This window comes from Gymnoscopelus braueri (assembly GCF_963280865.1).
Source record: "Gymnoscopelus braueri genome assembly, chromosome: 3".
In the NCBI taxonomy this organism is placed as follows: Eukaryota; Metazoa; Chordata; class Actinopteri; order Myctophiformes; family Myctophidae; genus Gymnoscopelus; species Gymnoscopelus braueri.
In genome coordinates this window covers 54,160,478-54,187,824 of record NC_137612.1, presented here as the reverse complement: position 1 = coordinate 54,187,824, position 27,347 = coordinate 54,160,478, and the positions used below count along the sequence as shown (strand labels likewise).

General features: G+C 40.4%; 2 protein-coding genes across 2 annotated transcripts; one reads left to right on the top strand and one right to left on the bottom strand.

Annotated features, from left to right (window-relative positions):
• Positions 1–266: 266 nt before the first annotated feature.
• On the top strand, positions 267–8,799 carry LOC308082034 (interferon-induced GTP-binding protein Mx-like; the record flags this gene model as incomplete). The annotated part of the gene is made up of 7 exons (XM_080423645.1): positions 267–322; positions 468–590; positions 814–949; positions 1,086–1,244; positions 1,334–1,410; positions 2,231–2,491; positions 8,575–8,799. The coding sequence occupies exons 2-7, from the start codon at positions 501–503 to the stop codon at positions 8,797–8,799; spliced, it is 948 nt and encodes a 315-aa protein (XP_080279771.1). The 5' UTR covers positions 267–322; positions 468–500.
• Positions 8,800–12,620: 3,821 nt separating this feature from the next.
• On the bottom strand, positions 12,621–26,445 carry LOC308081642 (interferon-induced GTP-binding protein Mx3-like). Its single transcript, XM_080423213.1, is given in 14 exon segments — positions 12,621–13,049; positions 13,188–13,448; positions 13,582–13,658; positions 13,915–14,073; positions 14,165–14,306; positions 16,214–16,256; positions 16,258–16,331; positions 16,470–16,548; positions 17,031–17,123; positions 18,076–18,181; positions 18,297–18,435; positions 20,098–20,252; positions 20,368–20,505; positions 26,208–26,445. Coding segments are annotated over 14 exon segments (1,878 nt in total). The 5' UTR covers positions 26,395–26,445; the 3' UTR covers positions 12,621–12,824.
• Between the last annotated feature and the right edge of the window lie 902 nt (positions 26,446–27,347).

Here is a 27,347-nt window from a genome sequence, read left to right as displayed (position 1 = left end):
ACATATGCTATGAACATTATTTAGATTTGTTCAGACAGATGCTAGAGTTGATGTCTACCTGCTATCAAAGTTACTTTGCAGCACTTATCTGTAATCTTACCATTTTATTTTCTTGAATTGATTATGATTTATGCTTGCTACACTCTGATCTTGCAGTCAATCTGAATAAGAGATCTATAAGAGATGTAAATGCCTTAATTGTACATTTTAAGTGTTTTTCTTATTTCCCATTCTCATCAAACAGAACACTGTATGATGATGGTCAAGCCACCATTCCAAAACGTCTGAGAAATTAACCCTTGAGCTGGTGAACCATATCGAGGTGCATTGTTCATTGTCCTTAATTTCCAAAAAATTACATTAAGTACCTGATCACGGAAATGTCTTAAATCATGTTGTACTGTAGTATGAAATAGTATGAGGTCCACGATAAACAAATGTCTCTTTCTACTCATTCCCATGTTCAGAGATCCTTGCCTGCACTGGCGAAAGAGATTACAATGAAACTCTCAGAAACACAAAACGAGCTAGACAGATGTGGAAGTGGGCCCCCCTCTGATCCAGAAGAGAGACTGCACTTCCTCTTTGATGTGAGTATGCTTATTGTTATTCATGACCGTCTTTGGGGTGACACTGAACCAGGTAACCATTTGTGTGGTTCGACGTACTGTAACACAAATTCGAACACATAACTTGTGGGCAACACTGAACCTGGTAACAACGTGACCTGTGTGATGTTACATGATAAAATATAAATGTATAAAATGACTTTAACTTTCATTCTATTGACTTACCCCTTCTCCTATGTTTTAGAGAGTGATGGCATTTACTCGAAATGTCATTAGCCTGACCAAAGGGGAGGAAGTAAAATGTGGAGACAATGTCTTTGCTATACTCAGAGAAGAGTTTGGGAAATGGAGTGACCACATAGACAAATCTGGAATAAATTGTAAGTACATTATTCATTATTAATAATACATTCCCATTATAAGATCAAGTGATTCTCTTATCCAAGAAACTATCAATGGCCCAGTCACAACCAACATTATTTATGCTCTGATCCCACGTATCTATTAATATTGCAGTCAACAGAAAGATTGAAAAAGAAGTGGCTGCTTATGAAAAGAAGTACCGTGGAAAAGAGTTGCCTGGGTTCATCGACTACAAGACCTTTGAGACCATGGTGCAGGAGCAAATAAAACTTCTGGAGGAACCCGCTGTCCAGAAGCTCAGGGATATCGCAGGTAACGTGATGTGTTTGGTGTCATAATTTAGTCACAATAGCTTTTCATAATCTTCAGTTTGTTCACTATGTTTTCTATTTGCTTTATAGATTTTGTGAAGAAAGCATTGATTGAGCTCGCTCAGTTGAGCTTTGTTGGATTTCCCAACCTCATCAAAGTTGCTAAGGTATCATTGTCACAAATACTTATGTACTATAGCATACTTGGACAACTGGCGGCCCGGGGGCCATATGCGGCCCCCACCTTCACTTAATGCAGTCCACAGTTAACTTAATATTAGAATACTGATATGTTATTGATTTCAGCTGTTACAATACTGATATGTTATTGATTTCAGCTGTTACAATTCCAAACATGCAAACATGACCTGCTTTAATTATTTCAGTCTCTATTAGTAGCTTAATGACTAGTATTAAAATTCTATTATCTTTTTTATGTCCAATGTATTTGTGTTTAAGTTCATAATGTTAACTTAACCCATTTAGACCTGAGGCAGATTCTAAAAACGCCTTCTAAATCCTGACCTGAAGTTTTCTGAAAAACAAATATTAAAAAAAAAATTACAACAAATGTATGTTGCTATATACTGTACATAGCAACAGGAACCCCAAAAGGGGTTCCCATCCGGAAAGGTATAGTTACAAATAGGGGTTCCCGCCCTAAATGGGTTAAGTATAACTAAATGCATTTGAAATGAAATATAAATGTAAATTTTCAGGATTCCAATAAAAGAAAATGCAAAAATAGCAGATCTAAAAGCTCAAAACGCATCGCACTGAGATGCGTTTTGAGCTTGTAGATCGGTTATTTTTGCTATGAGATTTGTTTTTAAATACAGAGATGATAGTTTTCTGTACGCAAAGTGGCCCTCTGGAGTGAGTGCGGAAATATAGTGGCCCTCTCCTTCATCAAAGTTGCCCACCCTTGTATTATAGTGATTATTATTACTTTACTATTATTTTATTGCCATTTGCTTTGCTATCCAGACAAAGATTGAAAGTATCAAGCAGCAGAAAGAGCCCGTTGCTGAATCCATGCTGAGAACCCAATTCAAGATGGAGATGATCATTTACACCCAGGACAGAACATACAGCAGTGCCTTAAAGAGGAGGAAGCTGGATTATGAGGCTGTGAATGGCTCTGGAAGTTCATTTGCCGCACTCTCCAAACAGCTAACTAGCAAAACCTGCCTCGGGTCGGAGGCCACCCTGTCAGAGCTGATGTTTCACCTGAAATCCTATTATGAAGTAAGTCCTCTCTTGCATCTTCAGCCCAGAGAAAACATATTAAACATGTCACATTTTTATTTACATGTACAATGGGGGAAATAAGTATTGAACACATGAAGATTTTTCTCAGTACACTTATTTCCAAAGATGCCATTCATAGGAAATTTCTACCAGACATTGGTATTAACTCAAGTAATCCACACATGAAAAGAAGTCACAACATTCAAGTCCATAAATAATAATTATGCATTATTTAGTGCTATAATGCAGGAAAAAAGTATTGAACACACTAACTGAAATTAATTTAATACTTAGTGTTGAAGCCTTTGCTTGTAATGACAGCTTCCAGACACTTCTTGTATGCAGTAACTAATCGCCCACACTGCTCAGGTGTGATTTTGGCCCATTCCTCCGCACAGATTGTCTTTAAATCTCGAAGATTCTTTGGTGCCCTTTGGTGAACCCTATTCTTTAGTTTAATTGACTGGGCCACCTTGATTTTCTTTCTCTGAAACCATTTGAGAGTCAACTTTGCTGCGTGCTTTGGATCGTTGTCCTGCTGGAAGGTCCAGCCACGTATCATCCTCATCATCCTGGTGGATGGCAGCAGATTCATCTCCAGAATATCCTGATACATGGCCATTCATTGCTCCTTCAATTATTTGAAGTCTGCCAGTACCACGAGATGAGAAACAACCCCATGCCATGATGTTTCCACCTCCAAACTTCACTGTTGGTATACTGTTTTTTGGGTGATGTGCAGTGCCATTTCTCCTCCAAACATGGTGTGTAGTATGACAGCCAAAAAGTTCAATTTTGGTCTCGTATGACCAGACAACATTCTCCCAGTATTCCACAGGCTTGTACAAATGCTGTTTAGCAAACTTTAATTGAGCTTCCTCATGCCTTTTCTTGAGGAATGGAGTCTGGCGGGCTGAGCATCCATAGAGGCCTTGGCGGGGAGTACATTGCCTATTTTCTCTGTAACACTTGTACCTGCTGCCTCCAAGTCTTTCTGGAGCCCTTTCCGAGTGGTCCTTCGCTCCTTGAGTACTCTTCTGACCATCCTTCTGACTCCCTGGTCAGAAATCTTGCGAGGAGCTCCTGTGCGCGGCCTGTTGATGGTAAAGTGATGCTTCTTCCACTTGCGAAGAGTGGCCGCAACGGTGTTTACTGGAATATTCAGATTATTTAAAATAATAAATACTGTAACCAGTTCCATTCTGATGCTGAGCAACAATCAGGTTGCGAATGTCTTGAGAGCTCTTTGCTTTTACAAATTTATGAGATGTTACTTGTGTAACTGCTTGGTAACAAAACAACCTTTTTCATAGCCCATCAATTTGCACTAACCGAGCTGATGTTGGTTTGCAATGATAGGATGTAGAAATACTAATTGTCTCCGCCAGGCCGAAAGTTATGGCGAGAGAGTATGTTTTCACCTCCGTCCGTCTGTCCGTCCGTCCTGTCTGTTAGGCCATGTTGGCTAGGTCCTTTTCGTTCAGTTTCGTTCCCATCAAGTGGACCTAAATAATCTCTGCTTCTTAAAAAAGATCTATTGGTAGTAAGTAAGAAAAAAAATTACCGACATCTGTCCTGGCGCAGTATTTATATAATTAGTGTTTAAAAGTCGGTACTATTTTCTTAGCAGCGTCGTAATACTTTCAAAGGGGTGGTGCGGTTTTTGGCACGTGATTCCCGTTACAACCAATGGGGTCGCCTCTATTTCCACCATTTCCTGCAACAACAGCCATAGCAACGGGGTACAGTCTGAAGAAAATAAGTCAAAACAATGAAAATATCCTTCAAAAGCACGGCAAAAGGACTCGAAACGATGCTATATGAATCGTATGTCTGTCCAGAAAGAAGAGGTTCAGGAGTTTACACGGACAAGATGGGATACATGTACAACAAGCCATGGATACGCGACGGTCGTCTGTCCCGACCGAACTTCAACCAGGTGTTTGCACTTTTCCATTTACGGCCCGTACATCTACATAAACGTTCAGATTTCAAATATAAAGTGCTTACCGCATGGCCATTGATGTTACAATTATGTATGGTCCCGCAGAAATACCCGTATATTCCGTATTGTTCAATAATTAGTATTCTTAACCGATCGGTGGCCATTTTCTCACAGATGTATAATGTATCAGAGTGCAATACACCTCCCATCCGATAGGGTCGCGTAGTTGAAAGGATATGGTAAAAATGGCCACCGATCGGATTAACAGGCTTTTTATTGAACAATACGGAAGATACAGGTACTTCTCTGGGCCCGTACATAATTGTAACATCCATGGCCATGGGTAAGCATTTTAAATCTGAAATATGAACGTTTATGTAGATGTAAGGGCCGTTAATGGAGAAAGTGCAAACACCTGGTTGAATGTTTCAAGGCAACTACAGAACGTGCGTCAACGTTACTTATAAACCTCAACATTGTGTGGATATGGGTTCTTACAAGCCTCCTGAGGACGCTGGGTTTCATGCAACATTCTACCAGCGTGTTATTGACAAAAATACATTAATGTGATTAATGTGAGAGGAAAACGGCAGAAGGATCAACTCTCTCAAACAGAAACGTCAGCAGGTGAGCCACACACACATACACACACACGGGGGGGGGGGGGGGCTCACATTTTAACATGAGACTGAAATAATGTATTGTATTATCAGATAAAAGCATTGAAAATAGCAGATCTACAAGCTCACAACACATCACAACGCGTTGTGAGCTTGTAGATCTGCTATTTTCAATAGATTTATTTGGGGGGAGACACATTTTAACATGAGACTGAAATCAATTTTTATGTTATCACATGAAAAAAATCAATTGAAAATAGCATATCTACAAGCTCACAACACGTCGCGTTGTGAAAGTAAAACTACCTCAAAATTCTACTTGAGTACAGTAGCCTACTTGAGTAAATGTACTTAGTTACTTTCCACCACTGAAAGTACAGGTACATAAAAAATACGTACAGTACTCAAGTGAATGTCCACCACTGCATCTCACCAGTGCTGATAAAGCCCATAAGCTAACAAAACATGCATGTCAATATTGGACTGTCAAATATTGATTTGTCACTATTACTGTATTTTAAACATTCGTGTGTCATTTCATCCATGTTCCATCTCTGTGATAACTCAGACATCTTTACATCGTTAAATACACCAGATGTTGTGATTGATAAAGAGTCCAGGGAAGTGTCTGTATTAGATAGCCTGCACCTTTGACTCTAGCCTAGAGGAAGCCTTTATGACAAAGGTCATTAAATACCAACCACTCCTACATACCATCTCAGAGCTGGGCTATTAGGTGCAGACTATTTGTTTTTATATTTGGCAGCCTATAGGACATACCCACATACTGGCTGTTAGAGGGTTTCAACAACTTTGGATGCCCAAAAAGGAGGCAAAAAGGTTGGCAAAGTATTGTGCTGTAATTGGCAGCCGCCATATATGGCAGAGACGGTGTTACTTATACCCATAGAGTACTGAGTGACATGTTTATTGTATCGTGAAGACATATGCCAGGATTATGTGAATGTAACCTTACTGCACCTATAATATTTGTGTCCCTGTATGTGAACATAAATAAATGGTTAATGTGTGTGTGTGTGTGTGTGTGTGTGTGTGTGTGTGTGTGTGTGTGTGTGTGTGTGTGTGTGTGTGTGTGTGTGTGTGTGTGTGTGTGTGGGGGGGGGGAAATGAACCACCCTTCGCTGACCACTACAAGATCTTCTGTGAGAGTCATCCGCCATGGCTTATAGTTGACCAAGAGGTGCTGAAAATAAACCAGCTACGAAGGATGTTCGTAAACACAGTGAAGAAGCATGAGGATCTTGATGCTTCAAACTACAGGTAACTCAAATACCATGTGTGTCTTTGACAGTTCTGGGAAACAAAACAAAAACCTTTATGCTGAAAAGTATATTATAGATGTATTCCCTCACAAAAACGTCTATGAGAGTATATTTAAACTAAATTGGCTATCATTGTTAATACATCTTTATTGATACACTTGTGCTCATCTTTCCCTAACATTTTATGTTGCAGGCAGGATAAATTGAAGTGGAGGTTGACCCCTGATTTCCCCCAGCTGTTTTTTCACTGCCCTACCAAGTGCAACATCTCTGAACATGTCCTATAGGTATTTTAGGAAAAAGATTTGGTGATGCAGGGCTGCAAGACATACTCATTGAGTCAAGTTGGTGCCCCTAATCCATCAATGGTGTGATCAGTGGTCATCCACAGGAGATGCAGTCTGCACTTTCATATTTTGTCATATTTGTATACTATTGTTGCACTGTCAACCAACATTTCTCTGTTCATACCTGTGAGTGACACAGAAGGCCTGATCTGGGGGGTGGGTGGGAGGGTTGATGTACAAATGACACATGCTGTGACACACTTTGGTATTTTAATAAATATTTCATACCATATGTTGTAATAATTTGGAGCTTTAGTGTATTTATTTTACTCTAGTCCATTTTTGGCATTATTCCAATCTAGGGGGCTGATTTTCAGCTATTTTGGGCCAAGGAGTGCTGCTTTTTTTCTCCTACCTTTCAGTACACAGTAGGTTGTGACATTTTCTATGTATGAAATATAAGCTTTTAGCTAAATGTACTATGTGTATGTTTCATTGTGCTGGGCACCAATCACTTCAGTAGAAGCGTTTTCTTTCTACATTTCATGATCAAAATTCAAACATGAGTACACTAAGGCACCAATACTTGTTTCAGATGTTAGGTACACGTATTTATAACATTTGAGAAAGATTTTGTGTTGCCAAAATACATTTTCAATATTTTACAAGCAAAAATAGCAGCACAAGATTTTCGTTTTTTGGTTATTCACTTTAATATACATTTCTGGCTTGTGAAAAAATACTGCAGGATTTTGTGCGGAGGTATTTTAACCCGAAGTCCACAAGGGTATTGTCTATGCAAAAATGCATTGAAAAAGTAGATCCAAGACGTGGGAACGAAATTCATTTTCTAGGCACTTTTTGGAGGGTCACAACACGGCCTATGTGTGTTAGCAGCTAATCTCTGGCACCGTTGGCCCGGTCGCTCCGAAACTGTGCACACACACTCCCTGGATGCCAATTCAGAACCTCTGCCCCAATTGTTTTTACATGGGCCTGTTATAGCGCCACCAGGAGGCCGATTTGTGCAAAACCCTTTTTTTTTTTTACATTACTCCTACAGATTTTATCCAAACGTCATGCAAATCGGTACACAGTATCTCTATAGTCATGTGATCAACACAAATATGTCCGATTTCCCATATTCCATCCTCATTGCCTATGGTTGGCTTCCAAAGTTTGCAGGATTGGTCCGTTTTGAACAAAAAGCCTCAAACTATGCACGCAGCTTGCGATTTCCGTGAATTTTCACACGCACATTCCCACTAGGCCGAGGAAGAAATGCCACCCTTTTCACATTGGCCTGTTATAGCGCCACCAGCAGGTCTAATTTAGCAAAACACATTTTTGGAACAAAATGCCTCAAATCATGAGTGCAGTGTCTGATTGCCGTGAAAGACCTAAGAATAAATGGCACCCTTTTCACATTGGCCTATTATAGCGCCACCAGGAGGCCACAATAACGTACCTGACCTGGCGGAGACCTGTGCTCCAAGGAGCACTGTTTCTAGTTACTTATGGATTTCAGATGATGCCTTGCCTTTCCTTGCCTAAGTATACAGCTTTTTCATGGTGTGTTGATACTTTGTTCCTGTGCTATTCCACTTTATACCACATACAATTATTTATAGACTTTACTTTTGTAATTTCTTTACATGTGTGGATTTCTTGAGTTAATTTCTTTACATGTGTGGATTTCTTGAGTTAATACCAATGTCTGGTAAATAATTCATGTTGGAAATATATGTACTGGGAAAAGAGTTGATGCGTTCAATACTTAATTTACTATATTTGTTCCATCCATTCATGGTCTACTACAATAACTGCAAGTGTTCCTGATGTTGACAATAATTTCAAATTTTGTGAATTTGTGAATCCATAGAGGGAGGATCACAATACTGCCATTTTAACAGTTATGATTTGTCTTGTTTTTCTCCCGCTCTAGATTGCCAGCCAGCGTCTGGCAGACCAGATCCCTATGGTGATCCGCTTCCACATATTGGAGGAGGCTGCCTCTCAGCTGCAGAGGGACATGCTGCAGATGTTGCAGGACAAGGACAAGACGGAGTTCCTGTTGCATGAGGACTCTGGTGTCAATGACAGAAGAACCACACTGCAGAATCGGCTGAAGCGCCTGATGCAGGCTCGCACTCGCTTGCTGGAGTTCTAATATCTGCAAAACTTTGCAGATAAGTTTCTGTTAACGACATTCACCCTATATTCCCTATTTTGGGAAAGTGATTACAGGTCAAGATTCTGCAAAAATAGGCAAGAAATTTGTCAAATCTAGGTTAAAATTTGCTATAGAAAGTCAGCGGAATTAGTAGATCTACAAGCTCACAACTTTGGCGTGTCTCGAGCTTGTAGATTGGCTATTTTTGTAAGTGTATAGGGTTTAATTGGTTCAAATGTTTGGCTTCATGACCTGAATTGGTTTCTTTTGCTTTTATCTTCATGTAGCACAAATACAGCCGTCAAATTTCAGTGGTTATCAAAGATTTTCATGTCAAGGACGATTTGATATTTATTTGGCCGTGGATTGCCAGGGAGGAAAGATTTGAGTAAAAAATTAATTTGTGGAACCAACTTAAGGATCCCTGGGGGTCCCCAGACACCTGAGAACCACTGTCATATTTGACAAATTGTTGGTTTGGCGTGCTAATCAAATAGCTTATATATTGGTATTGCTATATCAATCAAGGAAAACTTTAGTGCACGGTTGGTTAAGGACCTATGTGATACAGTCTCTGCTGTTGTAGACTAGTTAATTTTTTTTCTCCATATACAGTATAATGTACTGTATTATCTGTATGAAGGCACAATGGTTGTTTGAGGGTTTCCTCTCTGCATGTTTTTTGTGTGGTTAAAGGTAGGGTAAGTGATATTTTTTGGTTAAAACAAAAAGTATTTTGTTAAAAGGTTAAAATACTATATTCTGATAGTAATCATTGCTATAGAGTGTTTGTTCAGTAACAGGAGTCTCCCCGTCTCTCCAGCTCTTTAATAAACAGAAAATACATTTTTCGGTAGGTGTCAAAATCTCAGCCAATCAGGAGAAAGTACCCATTTTTAAGCTTAATTTGTATAGTGTTCCAGTTAAAAATTTGTCTGCTCATTTCTTAGTGTCATCACTTCCAATTTCACTTGTTTAATCTATATCCTGATTGAGTTCTCTGTCCTGGTTGGATAAAATTGGAAATGAAACTACAAAAAAAAACAAAAAAACTACAAAATACATTTTCTGTTTTATAAAGAGCTGGAGAGACATGGAGACTCTTTATATGGACAGGACACTCTATAGTAACGAGCACTATCAGAACATAGACCCATTTTGCAATTATTTGAATAATTGCAAATCACTTACCCTACCTTAAGTAGTGCTTCCTTAACCCATTAGATTAGTTCATTTTGAAATTATTACATTCATTTTCAAAACAATGTGTAAAAAATTCATTAAGTTTGGGTTCATGTAGTTTCAAGTTTTCTTTGTTTCGGCTGTTGGCCCACTGTAGTTTAATAAAACCCTTTATTGAAAAAGGCTGAAAATGCTTTGTGGCTGGTGATTCTTGGGCACTGAAGAGGGGAGTCCCACTCCGTCATGTTGCACCATGGTTCCCCTAGACCAGGGGTCTTCAACAGCTTGATGGGATGTGTTTATTTTTTACATTAACCACTTGAACCCTAGCATCTATTCTGAGGGCAACGTTAGCTGAAAATAGCAGATCTACAAGCTCACAACACGTCATGCTGCGAGCTTGTAGATCAGCAATTTTTAGTATTGAAGGTTTAAGTGGTTAAATGTCGGATATGTACAAAAAACATTAATTTACACCACTGATAGTGAATGTATCTATACAACACAATTGTGAACAATGCAGTAGGGGGTCCCTGCTTCATCTCTCTCAGCTAAGGGGTCCTTGGCCTGAAAAACGTTGAAGGTTGAAAGTTACCATCACAGCATACACCACTAAATGTATAATTTGGTATAAAAGAAATGGTAATAAAATTTAAAAAATGTAATAAAAAGGCTATGATTGTGTTGTGACAGTCAAAATGAAAAAAAATTCTCCTAAGGGAACACTGATCTGTCATCAACATATCTAGATCAGTGGTTCGCAATCTTTTTCATGTCAAGGACCCCCAAATTAACGTGTATTTGGCCACGCAAAATATATTGTGCCAGGAACCATACAAGATGTAAAATGTAAAATAAATATATTTTTTTAATAAGCAGATCTTCAAGCTGATAACGTGTTGTGATCGACTATTTCTAAACGGGCTATAATAGCTAAATTTGCTGGGGACCCCCTCAAGGAGGCAATTTTCACATTTTTTAAATGTTTTTAAAACGATAATAAAAAAGCAATGGTGGTGTTTTACAGAATGGTTGTGGACATACTGTACAACAGCACTTGCATAGTGTAATTGTGTATGTTTACTGTATATAGGCCTTCATTTTATTGTGTGTGCTTTTAATAGAGTGGGGGCAGTGCAGGCGGACCGGGTAGCCATAAGTCCACAGTTCCCCCTAATGGTGACCATGGGTTTTGCAGTGACAATAGTGTGGTAGGAACTGATAAGTTGCAGTGTCTCTTGGGTGGAGAATTCACATGTCTTTAACCACTTAAACCCCATATGGTTGAGCGGAGTCCCTCAGGGCTCTATGCTAGTATCTTTTCTGTTAAATAGCTGATCGACAAGCTTACAATGCATCGCAGCGCGACACGTAAGCTTGTCGATCGGCTATTTTCAGCAAAAGCTTTCTTCACAATACGGATGCTGAGGTTTAAGTGGTTAAAGGTGTTTATTGTAATTTTCCTTCTTATATTGCTGAGTATATTATGTACCATAATAAAGATCGCTCTTTTATACTTCAAGTCATTGTCTGGTGTTTCCAGGTTCTGCCATTTACCTACAGTTTTACAGGTTTAAAAACACACATTTATTATAATAGGCTACTTTCTGAGGATAAAACAGTTGTATTGAAACTTAATTTTCATGTCTTGTCAGGGCAAACGCCCTGAAGAAAAGAATGCTAAAACTATACGATGCTTCTGCTTCTTCCATTAAATATCACAGACAAATTAACAGATTGTAAACCTACATCAGACTAAAATAATGATGCCCTAGTTTAATGCAGGAAATCTTTATTTCCAATATACGCTAATTATCTATCAGGTACACAATTTGCAATACATAGGCATTTAGCAGACGCTCCTATCCAGATCAATGACAAGTGCAAGATCAGAGTAAAGCTGCCATGAACCCAGTCAACAAACAGGTTAACACGTGCAAATACAAGTGCTTAAAGTAGTGACTATCTTTATTAACATACCAGATAGAGCAAGGGTTCCCAAACTTTTCAGGCCGCGACCCCCCAAAATAACCATATTTGAACTGGGGACCCCTCACCCTGACAAGCACTTGGAATTGTAGGCATTACATATAGTTTGACTCTTACGTAATATTTGACAATTTGGCCAATTTGGTTTAAAAAGGTCTTAAAAGCCATTCAATTGTAACTTTAGAAATGTGCAGATACCCTGGCCTGTATGTATACACTTATACTGTATGTTGGTTTGTGTACTGTTGAGGGAGAAAACAAAGTTGCACATTAAGCTAATAATTTGGTTCCCAGTTTGGGAAACACTGAGATAGACTATAGCTAATATAGGCCTAATTAATAAAAACCTTGTAAAAGGCTGAAAATGCTGGGGGTGGGTGGTTCTTGGGAGCTGGAGAGATAAAAAAAAAAAAAAGCATTGACAGAAGTTGGATAATGATATCTTTTCCTGTAAAAAAAATTGTAAAAAAAAATTGGAATACAAATAATTGATTGCATATGCCATAATCGTTACTGTCGGACGGAAACCTTGTATCTTCATATTTTAACTTTTTATGTTTTATTTTTCTCAAATTAATGCCCCAGCCCTACTTTGTCTATTTGATTCTTTTTTAAGTGAAAGTGGTTACGTCTGTCTGTGGGTTTTATACATATTCAACCAATGACAAGTATTAACAAGTGCTTGTGACTAAATAATAACAACACTGGATTCATCAGAACACAGAACACAGTTTTGGACATATGAGGTTTCCATCTGACAGCGATGATATGAGAGAACAACAACGTGGGTTAGGCCCCCCGGCCCCCCTTTCAGAAGCCCACCAGGTAGCAGCGGGCCTGCGTCAGGTCTTCTAGAAGCCCACCAAGTAGCTGCGGGCCTGAGTCAGGCGCTTGAGGCGGCTCTGCAGAGAGGCTCTCTTGCTGGCGATGTCGCCGTCTTCCTTAAGCAGGACCTCCACGTTCTCCTTGTCCTGCAACATCTGCAGCATCTGCATCTGCAGCTGAGAGGCGCACTCCTGCAGCATGAAGTAGAGGATCACCATAGGGATCTGGTCCGACAGGCGCTGCCTGGCAATCTGGAGGGTGCAGACCAGAAGACAAGCGGACAGTGAGTGATGCCAATGATCAGACCTGTGACACTCCATATGGTGTTCTCTCTGATGTGTATGACTTCTTACGAACCTCTTACAGTAAATTAATAACTTAAAACTTACATTAAAATAAGCCTTGAGGTGCAACATCATCTCCTGCAGTGTGGCATGCTTATCTGAGGAGTAAATGGTGGTCCTTTCCCGGAACTCTTCCTCTTCCTCTTCCACTTCCACTTCATCCTCCTCCCCTTCCTTCTTCATTTGGATCAAACTTTGACTGTAGGTTCTGTCCTGTGTGTAAACGATCATCTCCATTTTGAACTGGGTCCTGATGGTGGACTCTGCAAAGGTCTGCTTTTCCTGCTTGATGGCTTCGATCTTTGTCTGGAAAACAAACCAACTTTAAGTTATTCTGTCGACATGGGCAAAAAGGAAACATGGGGGAAACGGTACAGAAAACAACTATCACGCAACTATCACATATAAAGCATGATCTGGTTTGTTGATCAGTGGTTACCTTGGCTGTCTTCATGAGGTGAGGAAATCCATCAAAGCTACCATGAGCCAGGTGGTTGAATACCTTCCTAATAGCATCTAGAGGTAACAACAATACAACAGATCAGCTTTGAATTGCCGACAGTACTTTGTATAGAAAGAAAGAAAGAGAAAGAAAGAAAGAAATCACAAAAACAAATATTATTTCTTGTGCTTTTCTTTAGTCTGTCTGATTAATTTCAGACAGACATTAATGTGCTTTGTACTTTGTGGGTTGATTGTGCAGGGAGGCCAGTTGAACTAGCGAAGGACCATGTCCTACTGTGTAAACAGATTTTTGGGTTTAATTATATACCTCCTACATCCCTAAGTCTCTTGACTGCTGGTTCCTCCATCTTTTTGATCTGGTCCTTCACCATCACCTCAAAGGTTTTGAAGTTGATGAACCCGGGCAGTTCTCTTCCACGGTACTTCTCTTCATATTCAGCCACCTCTCTCTCGATCCACTCGTTAACTGTAACACATTGACATGCATTTAAATGTTCTGTTCATGTGTCCAGATCTTTGTGGGCAGAACACAACCAGCACTGAATAGAAACACTCACAGTTCTCTCCTGAGCTGTCGAGGTGCTCCTGCCAATTCTGAAACTCTTTTCTGAGCATGGGGAACACATTGAGCTCTTCACCACATTTTAGCTCCTCTCCCTTAGTCAGATTGATGGCATCCTGACTGAAAGCTGTCACTTTCTGGAAAACAAATGAAAATAAAATGTATTAAAATTATCAAAAATATTATACTATACATTGTATTTACAGTCAGGTGACTTTGAACACATTTGAATGTAATTTAAATTATCATTCCTTTATCTCTTTCTACCAATTAAGTTGTTATGCCAACTACTGAGTTTGTGATGTCAAGGTCAGGAAGATGTTACATATGCAGCGGTACAGCGACAGAGATCTCACTCCCTGCTTCCGACCCGTGAATATGGCCAATGGACCCTTCGCTAAGCCCCACCCACTCCACTCTGTGACTGATGGTGCGAGGTTAGTCACTTGTCACTAGTCGCTTCTCACCCATTAACTTGCATGTTAAATGACGGCTTTTCCCCTTAAAAATAATCGATCATTTCAGGAGCAAGAGCTTTAAAATCTCCTCTGAATCTAGGCTATGCACTGGAAAAATGCACTGGAAAAATGTGCATGACATTATTTCAATAAACTAAAAACACGGGAAATGTAAGAGGGAGTAATAGCCATGGATAGACGACGGTCGTCTGTCACGACCGTCATGGATGAACTTCAACCTGGTGTTTGCACTTTCTCAATTTACAGCCCGTACATCTACATAAACGTTCATATTTCAAATATATTATCTTATCCCATGGCCACAAATGTTACATTTATGTACGGGCTCTCAGAAGTACCCGTATCATCCGTATTGTTCAATAAAAAGCATTTTAATCCGATCGGTGGCCATTTTCTCCATATGCTTTCAACTGCGCGACCCTATCGGTTGGTAGGTGTATTGCACTCTGATACATTATAACTCTATGAGAAAATGGTCACCAATCAGATTAAAATGCTTTTTATTGAACAATACAGAATATGCGGGTACTTTTGAGAGTCCCCTACATAATTGTAACATCCGTTACCATAGGGTAAGCACTTTATATTTGAAATCTGAACGTTTATATAGATGTACGGAAATGGAGAAAGTGCAAACACTATGTTGAAGTTGATCCATGACTGTAACAGGAGTTGTCATGTACCGCAGGGTAAGACTACAGTAGCAGTAAATAAATAGACGAGCAAATGAATTAATATACTTTAACGTGCGGAATCCGAAACAGGCAGCGCTGTGATTCTGAATTTTGTTACGATTACGGTGATTAGTATTATTGACACCACCTGGGCGAGTGAGGCGTGTAACTTTCCCGACGTTAAACTGTGTGTATTCAACAACACGGCCATGCAGCCTTGCAGTTTAAGTGCAGATTTCTGATTTTGGGTACGTGGAATCTGTTTCTGGTTTATAGTCACCATTGCGTTATCGTGGTATTCCTAATCTTGCTATTATGTTGCAAATGATTGTGTGTGTGCGGGCGAAATAACATTGACAGCTATGACAGGTGACGGAAGCTTGCCAGACCTATGCCAGCTTAACAACGGTTGCTAAGCTAGCATTGGACAATCGCTTTTGGGGTGGGGTTTAGGGAAGGGTCCATTGTGTTTGTTGGAGCGCACAGCCAAGCCGGCTGAACCGCAGAGGATTCGAACCCCCAGGGTGCATCTCAGGTCCTTATTCTGATCGGACTTATCTCCTACAACATAGCTCCGCCTCCTACAGGAAGTTGAAGTTGAAGTTGGTCTGCCATTTTGCTCCTCGTGTCAAGTCTCTTATGCCTGCTCGAAGAACACAGAATATAGGATTGGGAAGCATCACTGAGGAGGTAAGACGTAGGAAACCCAAGTGCTTGGTCTCCATGTGGGCAGGAATGTTATCTCTGTGCCACCCGCCCTAAATAATATTTATCTTAATTCTGTGGCATTTGTAAAAGCCTACAGATATACATGAAGAATATTAAGGTGGAGGGAGCTACAGATCAGAGAGACAGTCGAGGTTCAGGGTTGCATCACATGAAGGGACTCACATTAATGAGGAAGCAAAGTCTCTCTGAAGGATCTGATGGGGGTACCACATCTCTCCAGCTCTGCATGGGTCTGTGCCAACTTCTCCTCTATTTGCTCCTCAAGTCGAGGCAGGGATTTCTGAGACAACAACAAAGGGGACAGCAACGGTCAGCTTCCAAGACCTAAATACAGCATGCAAGTTAATATGTGTACAGTAGGCTGTGATTATTAGTCTATTTATCAAAATGTTGCTGGGAATTACTAAGAAGGATTCACTTGAATATGATTCACGAGTTCCAGAGTGAGTTTCTCAGCCAGTTTAGGAATGGTGGCATGGCCTTCCTCATAAAGACAGCTGTAGAAAGAAACAATGGGGAAGTTACTGATCATATACGGTATCACAACCTGTACAGCAAGAACCTTAAAACAGGTAGAGTAAGTCACAGTGGGGCATAAACCTTGTTTCAACTTTTTATGATTTTTTTCTTTTTTTTCCTAAATGAATGCCCTACTTCATCATACAACAGTGTAAAACTAAAGTACTGTATAAATAGATAGCTGAATGAGTGACATTGCGACACGTTGTGAGCTTGTTGTTCAGCTATTTTTTGCTATTTAAATTTTTTTTAAATAAGTGAAAGTGGTTAAGAGAGTCTGTGGGTTTTATCAATATTGAACCAATGAAAAGTATCAAGAAGAGCTTGTGACTAAATAATAACTACATTGGATCCATTGGAACAAAGGTTCCTTTCCTGAAAAGCTGTTGGACATACAAGGTTTCCACTCGACAGAGACGACAAGGAAAGCATTGTGATGACTAAAGAGAAAGGCAGCTACCGGAAGTGCTCGTGTTCTTTGAAAAAGTCCCTCTCTCTCTCCGAGGCCTCCCTCAGAGACACTTTCTCTGTGATTTCCTTTTGACCCCGACACCTGAATCAGAATCAGAATTGACTTTATTGACACATCACAGGTTTACAGGTGTAACAAAGTGGGTGAAACTTGTTTTTGTGCTTGTACTTGTTTTCTTTTTCAGAAAGAGAAAGAAAATAAGAGGGAGTGTGTGGCAGGGGGCATGGAGATCCAAGGAGAAAAATAACAAAATCAAACTAGAGAAAAAAGAAAGAAAATCGAGGAGTAGCTCCAATCGGAACCTCTCCCTCCGCTGTAAAGCTCAGAGATGAGGTTCCACGCCGCTCAGTGCATGTGAGGGGTGACATCTGCGAATATTTCTCAATATGCATGATTCTTACCCTTTTCCACACATCGTGTCCAAAAAGTAAAGGTATTCTGCCCTGCTCTCAGATGTTTTAACTTTTAGCGGAAAAGAAAATCTAAGCGACGGGTTGAAACAAGCGTTTAAATCACTTAAAATGTCAGCCTGTGGCCATGTTTTCCAATGCAATCTTATGGGAGCAGTACTGCGCATGCGGACGGGGGTTGACTGGCTACAGGCTTATATTTTAAGCGATTTAAACGCTTGTTTCAACCCGTCGCTTAGATTTTATTTTCCGCTAAAAGTTAAAACATCTGAGAGCAAGGCAGAAATACCTTTACTTTTTGGATACGATGTGCAGAAAAGGTAAGAATCATGCATATTGAAAAATATTCGCCGATGTCACCCACTACAAGCACCGAGCTGCGTAGGACCTCATCTCGGAGCTATATAGCGGAGGGAGAGGTTCTAAATAGGGCTAATCGAGGAGAAATCTAAGATATCTATCTACATTACATCTGTAGATTAAGTGTAGATATCATACACATAGCACAATCCAGCTCGTACAGTATGCACATGAGGTTAGACATAAGGTGCATAAACATATCAGCAGGTATGTACATGATAACACACATTACGGTGCAAAGAGAGAATCAGCGCATTTGTCACCTGACGATCATGTAGCCCTTTGTCAAGGGGAAGACCTCGTTGTGAACAATGTCCACCGCTGTCTCCTCTGTGCCTTTGTCAATCAAGTCAGGTTTGGTGAGGATGCCTGTATACCCAGAGTGTAAGGGAGAGAGACTTACTAGAGAACAAATGTCTGTGTTTCCTAAAACCCAAAGAGACATTTTATCAAATGTGAGCAGCAAAACCTATTTATTATTTACCCAAAGTTCTTTGGCCTTCGGGGTCTACATCCTTTGCCATCTGCAACGCCTCGGTCGTTGCTATATCCACGTTGCACGGAACAACTACCAGGTTAATGGTTTCTTGTTTTTTGATGAATGTCCTTATCAGTCTCTTTATCTGAGAAGAAACATTCCTGTGTGTCATTTTGATAAACCTGTCTTTGTATTTGGATCAGCTCTGATCTACAGGACCACTTCACCCATTTTCAACCTATCTTTATATAATTGGTCCTCAGTAATGCTCATTATATTATGGCATCATTTCTGTCTGCAGTGCACACCCCATGTCTCAGAGGCGAACGGCCTTTTCCTGGGAAGTTGAATCGCAAGGTGGCGGGTGGGGAGAGAGTCAGCGCACTGAAGTCAAGGCACAGACTACTGTGTTGTTGGCGGACAACGGACGGATGCACGCTTATGAGAAACAACAAAAATAAAACCTGGCAAAACAGTTGTGTGCATTAGCGCAAGATGAGGATAAAGGAAACATTCAGTCTAAATGTCCAGTTTGCTAATTCACAACTACTGTGCCAGATAATCCCCACACCAAGAGAGTGAAAAAAGAAAAAAACGTTTCAGTCATTATTCAGTCCGACTTCACTGTAGCCTATAGTAGCCTTTTCATAAATGATATTTGTACTTAGGCTGTCCTGAAAGTTTGTAATATTTAGAGAAATTTAAAGTTTCAAATACAAAAGTAGTAGCCTAGTAGTAGTTGTGAATTAGCAAACTGGACATTTAGACTGAATGTTTCCTTTATCCTCATCTTGCGCTAATGCATGCAACTGTTTTTCCTGGTTTTATTTTTGTTGTTTCTCATAGGCGTGCATCCGTTGTCCGTCAACAACACAGTAGTCTGTGCCTTGACTTCAGTGCACTGACTCTTGTAATGGATATTTCAGAATGCCAACCTGTTCTAAATCATTTATGTATCTATCTTCATTTGGGCCTTAGAAATTGTAGTCACACAGCAGCGATCTTGTCACAGCTTCTGTTCCTGTCATTCAACAACTGATACAAAGGTCTATTTTCACATGTGCTCTGTGTCAGCATATAATTTGTCCTGTGATTCTATACATGGTCATTGCTATTTGTATTTGTGAACCTACGTTTGTGTCGCTCTTATCTTTAGTACATACCTTAGATGGGCGCTCAAGAGGCTTGTGCCCCAAGGGGCTGTTGGTCAGGCCAGGAGGCCTGGCTATACTGATCTGTGTATGCTGCTGCTCTGCTGAAATCTTCCTAATAAATGGTCTAAACTTCACCCAACTGGATATAATATTTTCCATAATACTCTCCCCCCCCCCCGCCCCCTTGCGCTTCAACTTCCCAGGAAAGGGCCGTTCGCGTCTCAGAGGGCTGTGGACAGTCAAGAATCCTACCTACGAGTGACATCATCAGTAAGATTTAAAACTTTTATTTTATATTAATGTAAGAAAAATGGCTTCTATTTCAGTGAGCTAACTTTCCAGGAAGATAAATACTGTAGTTTCTATTAGGTTGGAATCCCCATTGATGATGTCACTGGTAGGCAGGTTTCTGAACTTTCCACAATTCAATTGTCACTTTTCTAAACAACAATCAAAGCAATGTTGAAAAGCGTATATGAAGATATGGTTGAATGCTATATAGCTACACATACTTCCCCCAGAAGCCTGCTTCTCGATTAATCGATTACAAGAGCGAGATGAAATTAGTTACTGGTTCTAAATATCGGTTTTGATATATTTACAGTTAATTGCCCAGCCCTAATGTAGCAGTAAGCTGAGCTGCAGTAGCATACCTGCTCCCCAATGTTCTCGGGTTGTCCCTTCACAGCCACCCTGGCAATGCCAGGCAGGTCTATGAGAGTGAGGTCTGGAACATCAGGAGAGACGATCTCCAGACTGATAAGATCCTCACTGATCCCCACTCCAACTCCTGCTAGCTCATTCTGGGCTAATGGAGATATAATATGGTATATGATGTTTAAGGTAATGGTAAAAGAACAACAATGAAAAAGGAAACACAATATCAGTTTGCCAGACAATAGGACAATCCAAAGTGAGCCCACCTTCACGGATTTTATTCTCCACATCTGTGGGGTCTTCTATCTCTTCCTCATGGTCCTGGTAACTTATCTTCCCATACCACTTCTCTCCATCTCTCCCTCTCTTCATCTTCAGCTCAAGAGGACATCTTGTCACAATACCTTAATGGGAAGGAGTTAAGAGTTGGAAAAAGGTCACATGCTTTACATAAAACTGAAGAAAATAAAATCAAACAGAATAAAAACATGACGTGTGCAAAAAGGGCTGTTTCACAAAAGCAAGCAATAAGCATGCATATAAAGTAGGCTATTATAGAAAATGAAGTGCAGTAATAAATAAAGCAGTAGGAAATCACTGAGGAGGAAAAACATCAGGCTATGCTAAGGCATTTCAAGTAGCCTACGTTTTAAGTCAAAAGACTTGAATGAGCTCAGTATTTAGATATTTGATATTCATTTTATCATTTTAAAACAACACGTTTATTATTATTAAAAAGTTAAAGCTGTAGTAGGCTATATGCTGATAGTAGGCCTAGTCATTGCTATGTTTGTTCAGCAACATGTATCCATCTCTCCAGCTCTAAAAATACAAGTTCAGATGGGAACGGACCAATTCAACCAGGAGAGGGAACCCATGTAACCACGCAACCAGTGATAGGCGGGGATGTTAAAATAGGCGTAATATATTCTCTTCTCCTGGTTTTAGTTTAAAAAGCATAGAAAAAAGATTTCTGTAGGCTGCAATTTGGAGCTTATTGTCTCCACCTAACCTCGCGCCTTTCCACCGCAGATGAAAGTCTCCGCCAGGCCGAAAGGCATTGCCGAGACTATGGGCGGATTCAGACTATGGTCCCGGGTGCGCACCCTGGACCACATGGCAGATGTTGTGGTAGTGTGAACGTAGCAAACCGTTCCCTGTAACGCATCACCGTACCGTACCCGAAACCACCTGGGGAGGTAGTCTCGGGTCCGATTGCTGCGGACTCAGGAACGGAACGTTGCAGTGTGAATCCATCCGTACCAAGAGAAGGAAGTGGACTGCTAATCATATATCCTTTATATATTTTTTATAACTACACATTATTTTAGCTGGGTTATACCTTCTCATAGTTCTACTTGAATGTTGACAAGAAATAATAACCCCGCTAGTGTTTGAGTAGCGCGAGCCGTGGAAAAACATAAACAAAAAACACATGTGTAGTGAACGTGTATATAAGGATAAATATACCAAGGATTAGCCCGTGACGTCACTGCTAAAATACCAAGGATGCATCAGTGACGTCACGATCATATTGATAATAACAGAGACGCGAGAGACGACATTCCATTTTGAGGTTTCAAAGACCAACACACACACTGCTTTGGTTGTGTATTGTTGTTATTATTATAACTCAAGACAACGTCAGGAACACAGTCAAACTTTATTATTCACTCTGCACTCTGACAAGTGACTCTTCTTCTGTAAATGACATTGCATCTCCCAAAGCCCCATAGTCAACAGCGCCCCCATGAGGCACATATTTACCATTACTGCTAAATGAAATGTACTCGAGTACGAAAGAATGTTGGCCAGTGTGAATGCTGGCCAGCTGGGAGAAGCCAATCGTACTCGAGAACGGTTCGAACCAATCGGACCCAGTCTGAATCCGCCCTATGTTTTGCACCCTGTGTGTGTGTGTGTGTGTGTGTGTGTGTGTGTGTGTGTGTGTGTGTGTGTGTGTGTGTGTGTGTGTGTGTGTGTGTGTGTGTGTGTGTGTGTGTGTGTGTGTGTGTGTGTGTGTGTGTGTGTGTGCGCGCGTGTGTGTGTGTGCGTGTCTTGAGTAGCTAATCTCCTGTAGTTGGGCCGTTTGCAGCGAAACTGTGTGCACACACACTCCCTGGATGCCAGAGCCGAACCTTGTCCAAACATCACGCAAATCGGTACACAGTGGCCCTCATTTATCAACGAGGTGCAGCCCAAATAATGGGCGTACGGCGAGATCACCGCACCTTTCGGCATTTATCAATATATCCTAACGTGGGCTTCATCCTACCGTACGCTGAAATCTCACGTCTGGTCACGAGCAGTTGTTGACTTTGGCTGCGCCCGTTTTTCCATCCTAGACCTGCGGAGCATCATTGTCTGACAGTCTGACAGGCATCTGGACACATATATCCACTCCAAAATGTATATCTACACTATAAAATAATCCCTGTGAAAATATAACATTTTATAAAGTAATTTAAACAAACTGCTTTAACAGTCATTCAGATAAGATTGCAGATCTGGCTGCATTGAAAATAGCAGATCTACAAGCTCACAAGCGTTGCATCGCGACGCATTGTGAGCTTGTAGATCTGCTATTTACAAAATATACGAGCGCTGTTGCGTCGGGAGTCCCGCGGTCGGGTCTCCCGACCATCTTTTCATGGACAGTGAGGTCTACAAACTTACAGTAGCTTGTCCTATGGTATGGAGTTATGTCATAGAGAGTTATATAGGCTACAACCTGGCTGGGTTAAGGATATAAACCTGACGCTCCAATCTCTTATAACGTGGGTGGCGGCACGGGATCACTGCAGTCTGCAGACCGCCCGAGTCTCATGGGGAATATAGCCTACATGACTGCTTTAGTGTAACTCGAACGCGCACTGCTTGGTATGGGGTAAATAAATATACAAACGTATTCCATTCATGGCGATGTGAGAGAGAGAGAGAGAGAGAGAGAGAGAGAGAGAGAGAGAGAGAGAGAGAGAGAGAGAGAGAGAGAGAGAGAGAGAGAGAGAGAGACGTGTGCATGCGTGTGTGACGAATATATGGAAAAATATACGCCGGTTTATACGCTCCGTTGATAAATGAGGTCTCATTTATCAACGGAGCGTATAAACCGTCGTATATTTTTCCATATATTCGGCCGTACGCCAACGTCGAAGTCACATTTATCAACGAATCCTACACAGCCGATCCGAGCGTACATTTGGTCCCAGCCTTGATAAATCTCACGTCTGAAAACGAGCGTCATTTAAATATCACGCCCTTAAATATTCTCGAAACACCCCGATTTTACGACATGAAGAACCAGAATACGACCAAAGAAAGAGTTTCGCCGGCTCGCCTCGCCTCGCTGCCTGTCAAGTCACACACACACACACACACACACACACACACACACACACACGCACGCACACATGCACACACGCCTCTCTCTCTCTCTCTCTCTCTCTCTCTCTCTCTATCTCTCTCTTTCTCTCTCTCTCACTCACACACACACACACACACACACACACACACACACACACACGCCCAACTGTGTCTGTACAATCTTTGTCAGTCACGTAGGCTTGTAGCCTACATGAATGACATATTATGATACCAATCACATCGCCATGAATGGAATACGTTTGTATATTTATTTACCCCATACCGAGCAGTGCGCGTTCGAGTTACACTAAAGCAGTCATGTAGGCTATATTCCCCATGAGACTCGGGCGGTCTGCAGACTGCAGTGATCCCGTGCCGCCACCCACGTTATAAGAGATTGGAGCGTCAGGTTTATATCCTTAACCCAGCCAGGTTGTAGCCTATATAACTCTCTATGACATAACTCCATACATTCATTTTCACTTGTTTTAATTTTTATGTTTTGGGGGTTTTATGACCTCAATTACACCCAAAAAATCTGAACTTTGAACATTCAGTGGATTTTCTGTGGTCTGGGGTTTTCTGAATAATTAGGCTGAAAAGTAATCTGACCTTGGCCCTTCGGCAGTGAGGTCACAGCCGATTAATCCCGCCCACTCTCCTCCTCGCCCCTCCCCTCCCCTATCCTTTCCTTTGAGGGGGGCGGAGCAGAGGCGATGATTGACAGGCAAAATCCCTCACCAGCGACACCCGCAGGCAAAGATTTCTTTTTTCATTGCAGTTGAAAAAGCTTTAGAAATGTGAGAGAAAAACACCTGCCATGGATCAATGGAGTGGAATTTTTTGTTAAAACTTTCTATACACGTTTGAAGGACCATGACAAAGACTTTTAATGTGTGGTAAAACTGAACGTCATGAAACATTTAATCCAGCCCTGTCCATACCATAGGACAAGCTACTGTAAGTTTGTAGACCTCACTGTCCATGAAAAGATGGTCGGGAGTCCCGACCGCGACGCAAAAGCGCTCGTATATTTTGAAAATAGCAGATCTACAAGCTCACAATGCGTCGCGATGCAACGCTTGTGAGCTTGTAGATCTGCTATTTTCAATGCAGCCAGATCTGCAATCTTATCTGAATGACTGTTAATTCAGTTTGTTTAAATTACTTTATAAAATGTTATATTTTCACAGGGATTATTTTATAGTGTAGATATACATTTTGGAGTGGATATATGTGTCCAGATGCCTGTCAGACAGTCAGACAATGATGCTCCGCAGGTCTAGGATGGAAATACGGGCGCAGCCAAAGTCAACAACTGCTCGTGACCAGACGTGAGATTTCAGCGTACGGTAGGTAGGATGAAGCCCACTGCAGGATATATTGATAAATGCCGAAAGGTGCGGTGATCTCGCCGTACGCCCATTATTTGGGCTGCACTGCGTTGATAAATGAGGGCCACTAAACAGGTCTTTCAGATTTTTCATATTCCATCCTGATTGGCTAAGATTGGCTTCCACATTTTGCAGGATGCTCCGTTTTGAACAAAATGCCTCAAATCGTGAACACAGCGTTTGATTTCCATGCAATTTTGCACACACATTCCCACTAGGGAGGCCGAGGAAGAACATTTTTAAATCAGCCCCATGGTGGCGCTGTAACCGATTCGTGTTTTTACCTATAACTGCACCGATCTGCGTAAAACTTTGAGTTTGTATGCACACTAGGAAGAACCTTTGACCAGCATTTTTCACATCTGTCTTTTATAGCGCCACCAGGATGAGGCCGACTTATTTCAAACATTTTTTTAATATTACTACAAAATATACGTGACTAGGCATATTCCGAACATTGCTGGCCCACAATAACCACCTGACCTGGCGGAGACCTGTGCTCCGAGTCCGAGGAGCACTTGTTCTAGTTTGTAGTGCAAAGATTGTATAATAGTCCATGAGCCAGAGCCCCAAAATTGAGCAATGATTATCGAAAGAGTGGGCAAAACGAAACCTATATTAAATTGTTCATAGGGTCAATACGAGTAAATAAATATATGATAACCTTTCCACAGAAGCAGCTTTTTCATGGTTATCACACATTTTGTTATTTTCCCCATACGTACAAGACAGGTCAAAAAATTAAATAAAATAAAAAAGATCATAATGAAACTTCCTGAGTTGATTACTTACATGAAGACAATGATTTATCGTATTACAAGTTTTCTGAAATTGTATATTTAAATATGCAAATTAGGCATTAGGAAAATATGCCCACATTTGCATAACTTTCCAGAATCAACATTGGAACATTGGACAAAGCCAGAGTCAACATACTTATTTCATTTTGTTAAGATGTTGGAGTCAAAGGTTTTTAACGAGGGAATATTCAATATCTGGCTCAATTTTGGGGCTCTGGCTCATGGACTAAATGCCTAATTTGCATATTTAAATATACAATTTCAGAAAACTTGTTATACGATAAATCATTGTCTTCATGTAAGTAATCAACTCAGGAAGTTTCATTATGATAACTCCTTTTTAAATTTTGTAATTTTTTCACCTGTCTTGTACGTATGGGGAAAATAACAAAATGTGTGATAACCATGAAAAAGCTGCTCCTGTGGAGAGGTTATCATATATTTATTTACTCGTATTGACCCTATGAACAATTTAATATAGGTATGGTTTTGCCCACTCTTTAGATAATGAAATCATGTCTGGCTCATGGACTATAAGGGGTCATTTACCACTTCCTCTGGGTAAAGCCACTCCGGACAGCGCCTCCAGCACAGAACTCTTCCCGGAGCTTTGGTCTCCTATCACGGCGATAGCTGGAAGCGCGAGGTCCTTCTCCACACCCAGGGAGCGAAGAGAATCAATGAGGTCTATGCAGGGACGCACCTTCTCCTCGAAATGATCGTTTAGGATGTTCATGATGATCGACGGTTTATTGGTTATAATTATAAAGAATGATCAATCTATTAAAAAACCAGAACTGATCATCACAGATGCGCAACAGCAATGGTACACTCTGTGGGTTAGACGCCGTTTAAATAGGCTTCCTAAGTTTCACTTTCGTTTCTCTGGATTTCACTGGAACAGTTTTATTGAAACTTAATTGTCATGTCTTGTCAGGGAGAAAAGAAAGCTAAAACTAGGCTGCTTCCATTAAATAGCCTAGTCAAATTAACAGGTTGTAAGCCTACAGACTAAAATAACGATGCCCTAGTAGTTTAATACAGGGATGCCCTTATTTCATATATATAATATATATTATATATATATATATATATATATATAATATATATATTATATATAATATATATATATATATATATATATATATATATATATATATATATATATATATATATATATATATATATATATATATATATATATATAAACAGATTAACAATTTATAGGCATTTAGCACATGCTCCTATCCAAAGTGACAAGTAGGCCTACAAGATCAGAGCTGACATGAACCCATGTCCCAGTCAACAACAGGTTAACATGTGTAATACATTAATAAGTGCTTAAAGGCCTACTTAGCATCTCTATGGACAAGAAAATACGAACACATGTGAACAAACTTGACATACTTGTGCACTTTCTGGATTGTGTGAATTTGAATTATGAATACGTTATTCACAATCAATGAATCAATCAATCAATAAATCGGCCACTTGAAAACAAACCAGAAACTAAGATTATAATAGCTTCTATATAATCCTTCATTGTCTGGTCTAGTTGAGCTGTGTTATTCAGAGCAGCAGATGACAGGCAACTGTATGTTGGTGGTGCTGTGATAGAACTTAGATTGAGAACAGATGCCACCTGGTGGTGTATTCATGGCTACTGCAATATCTTTGCACCATTCAACC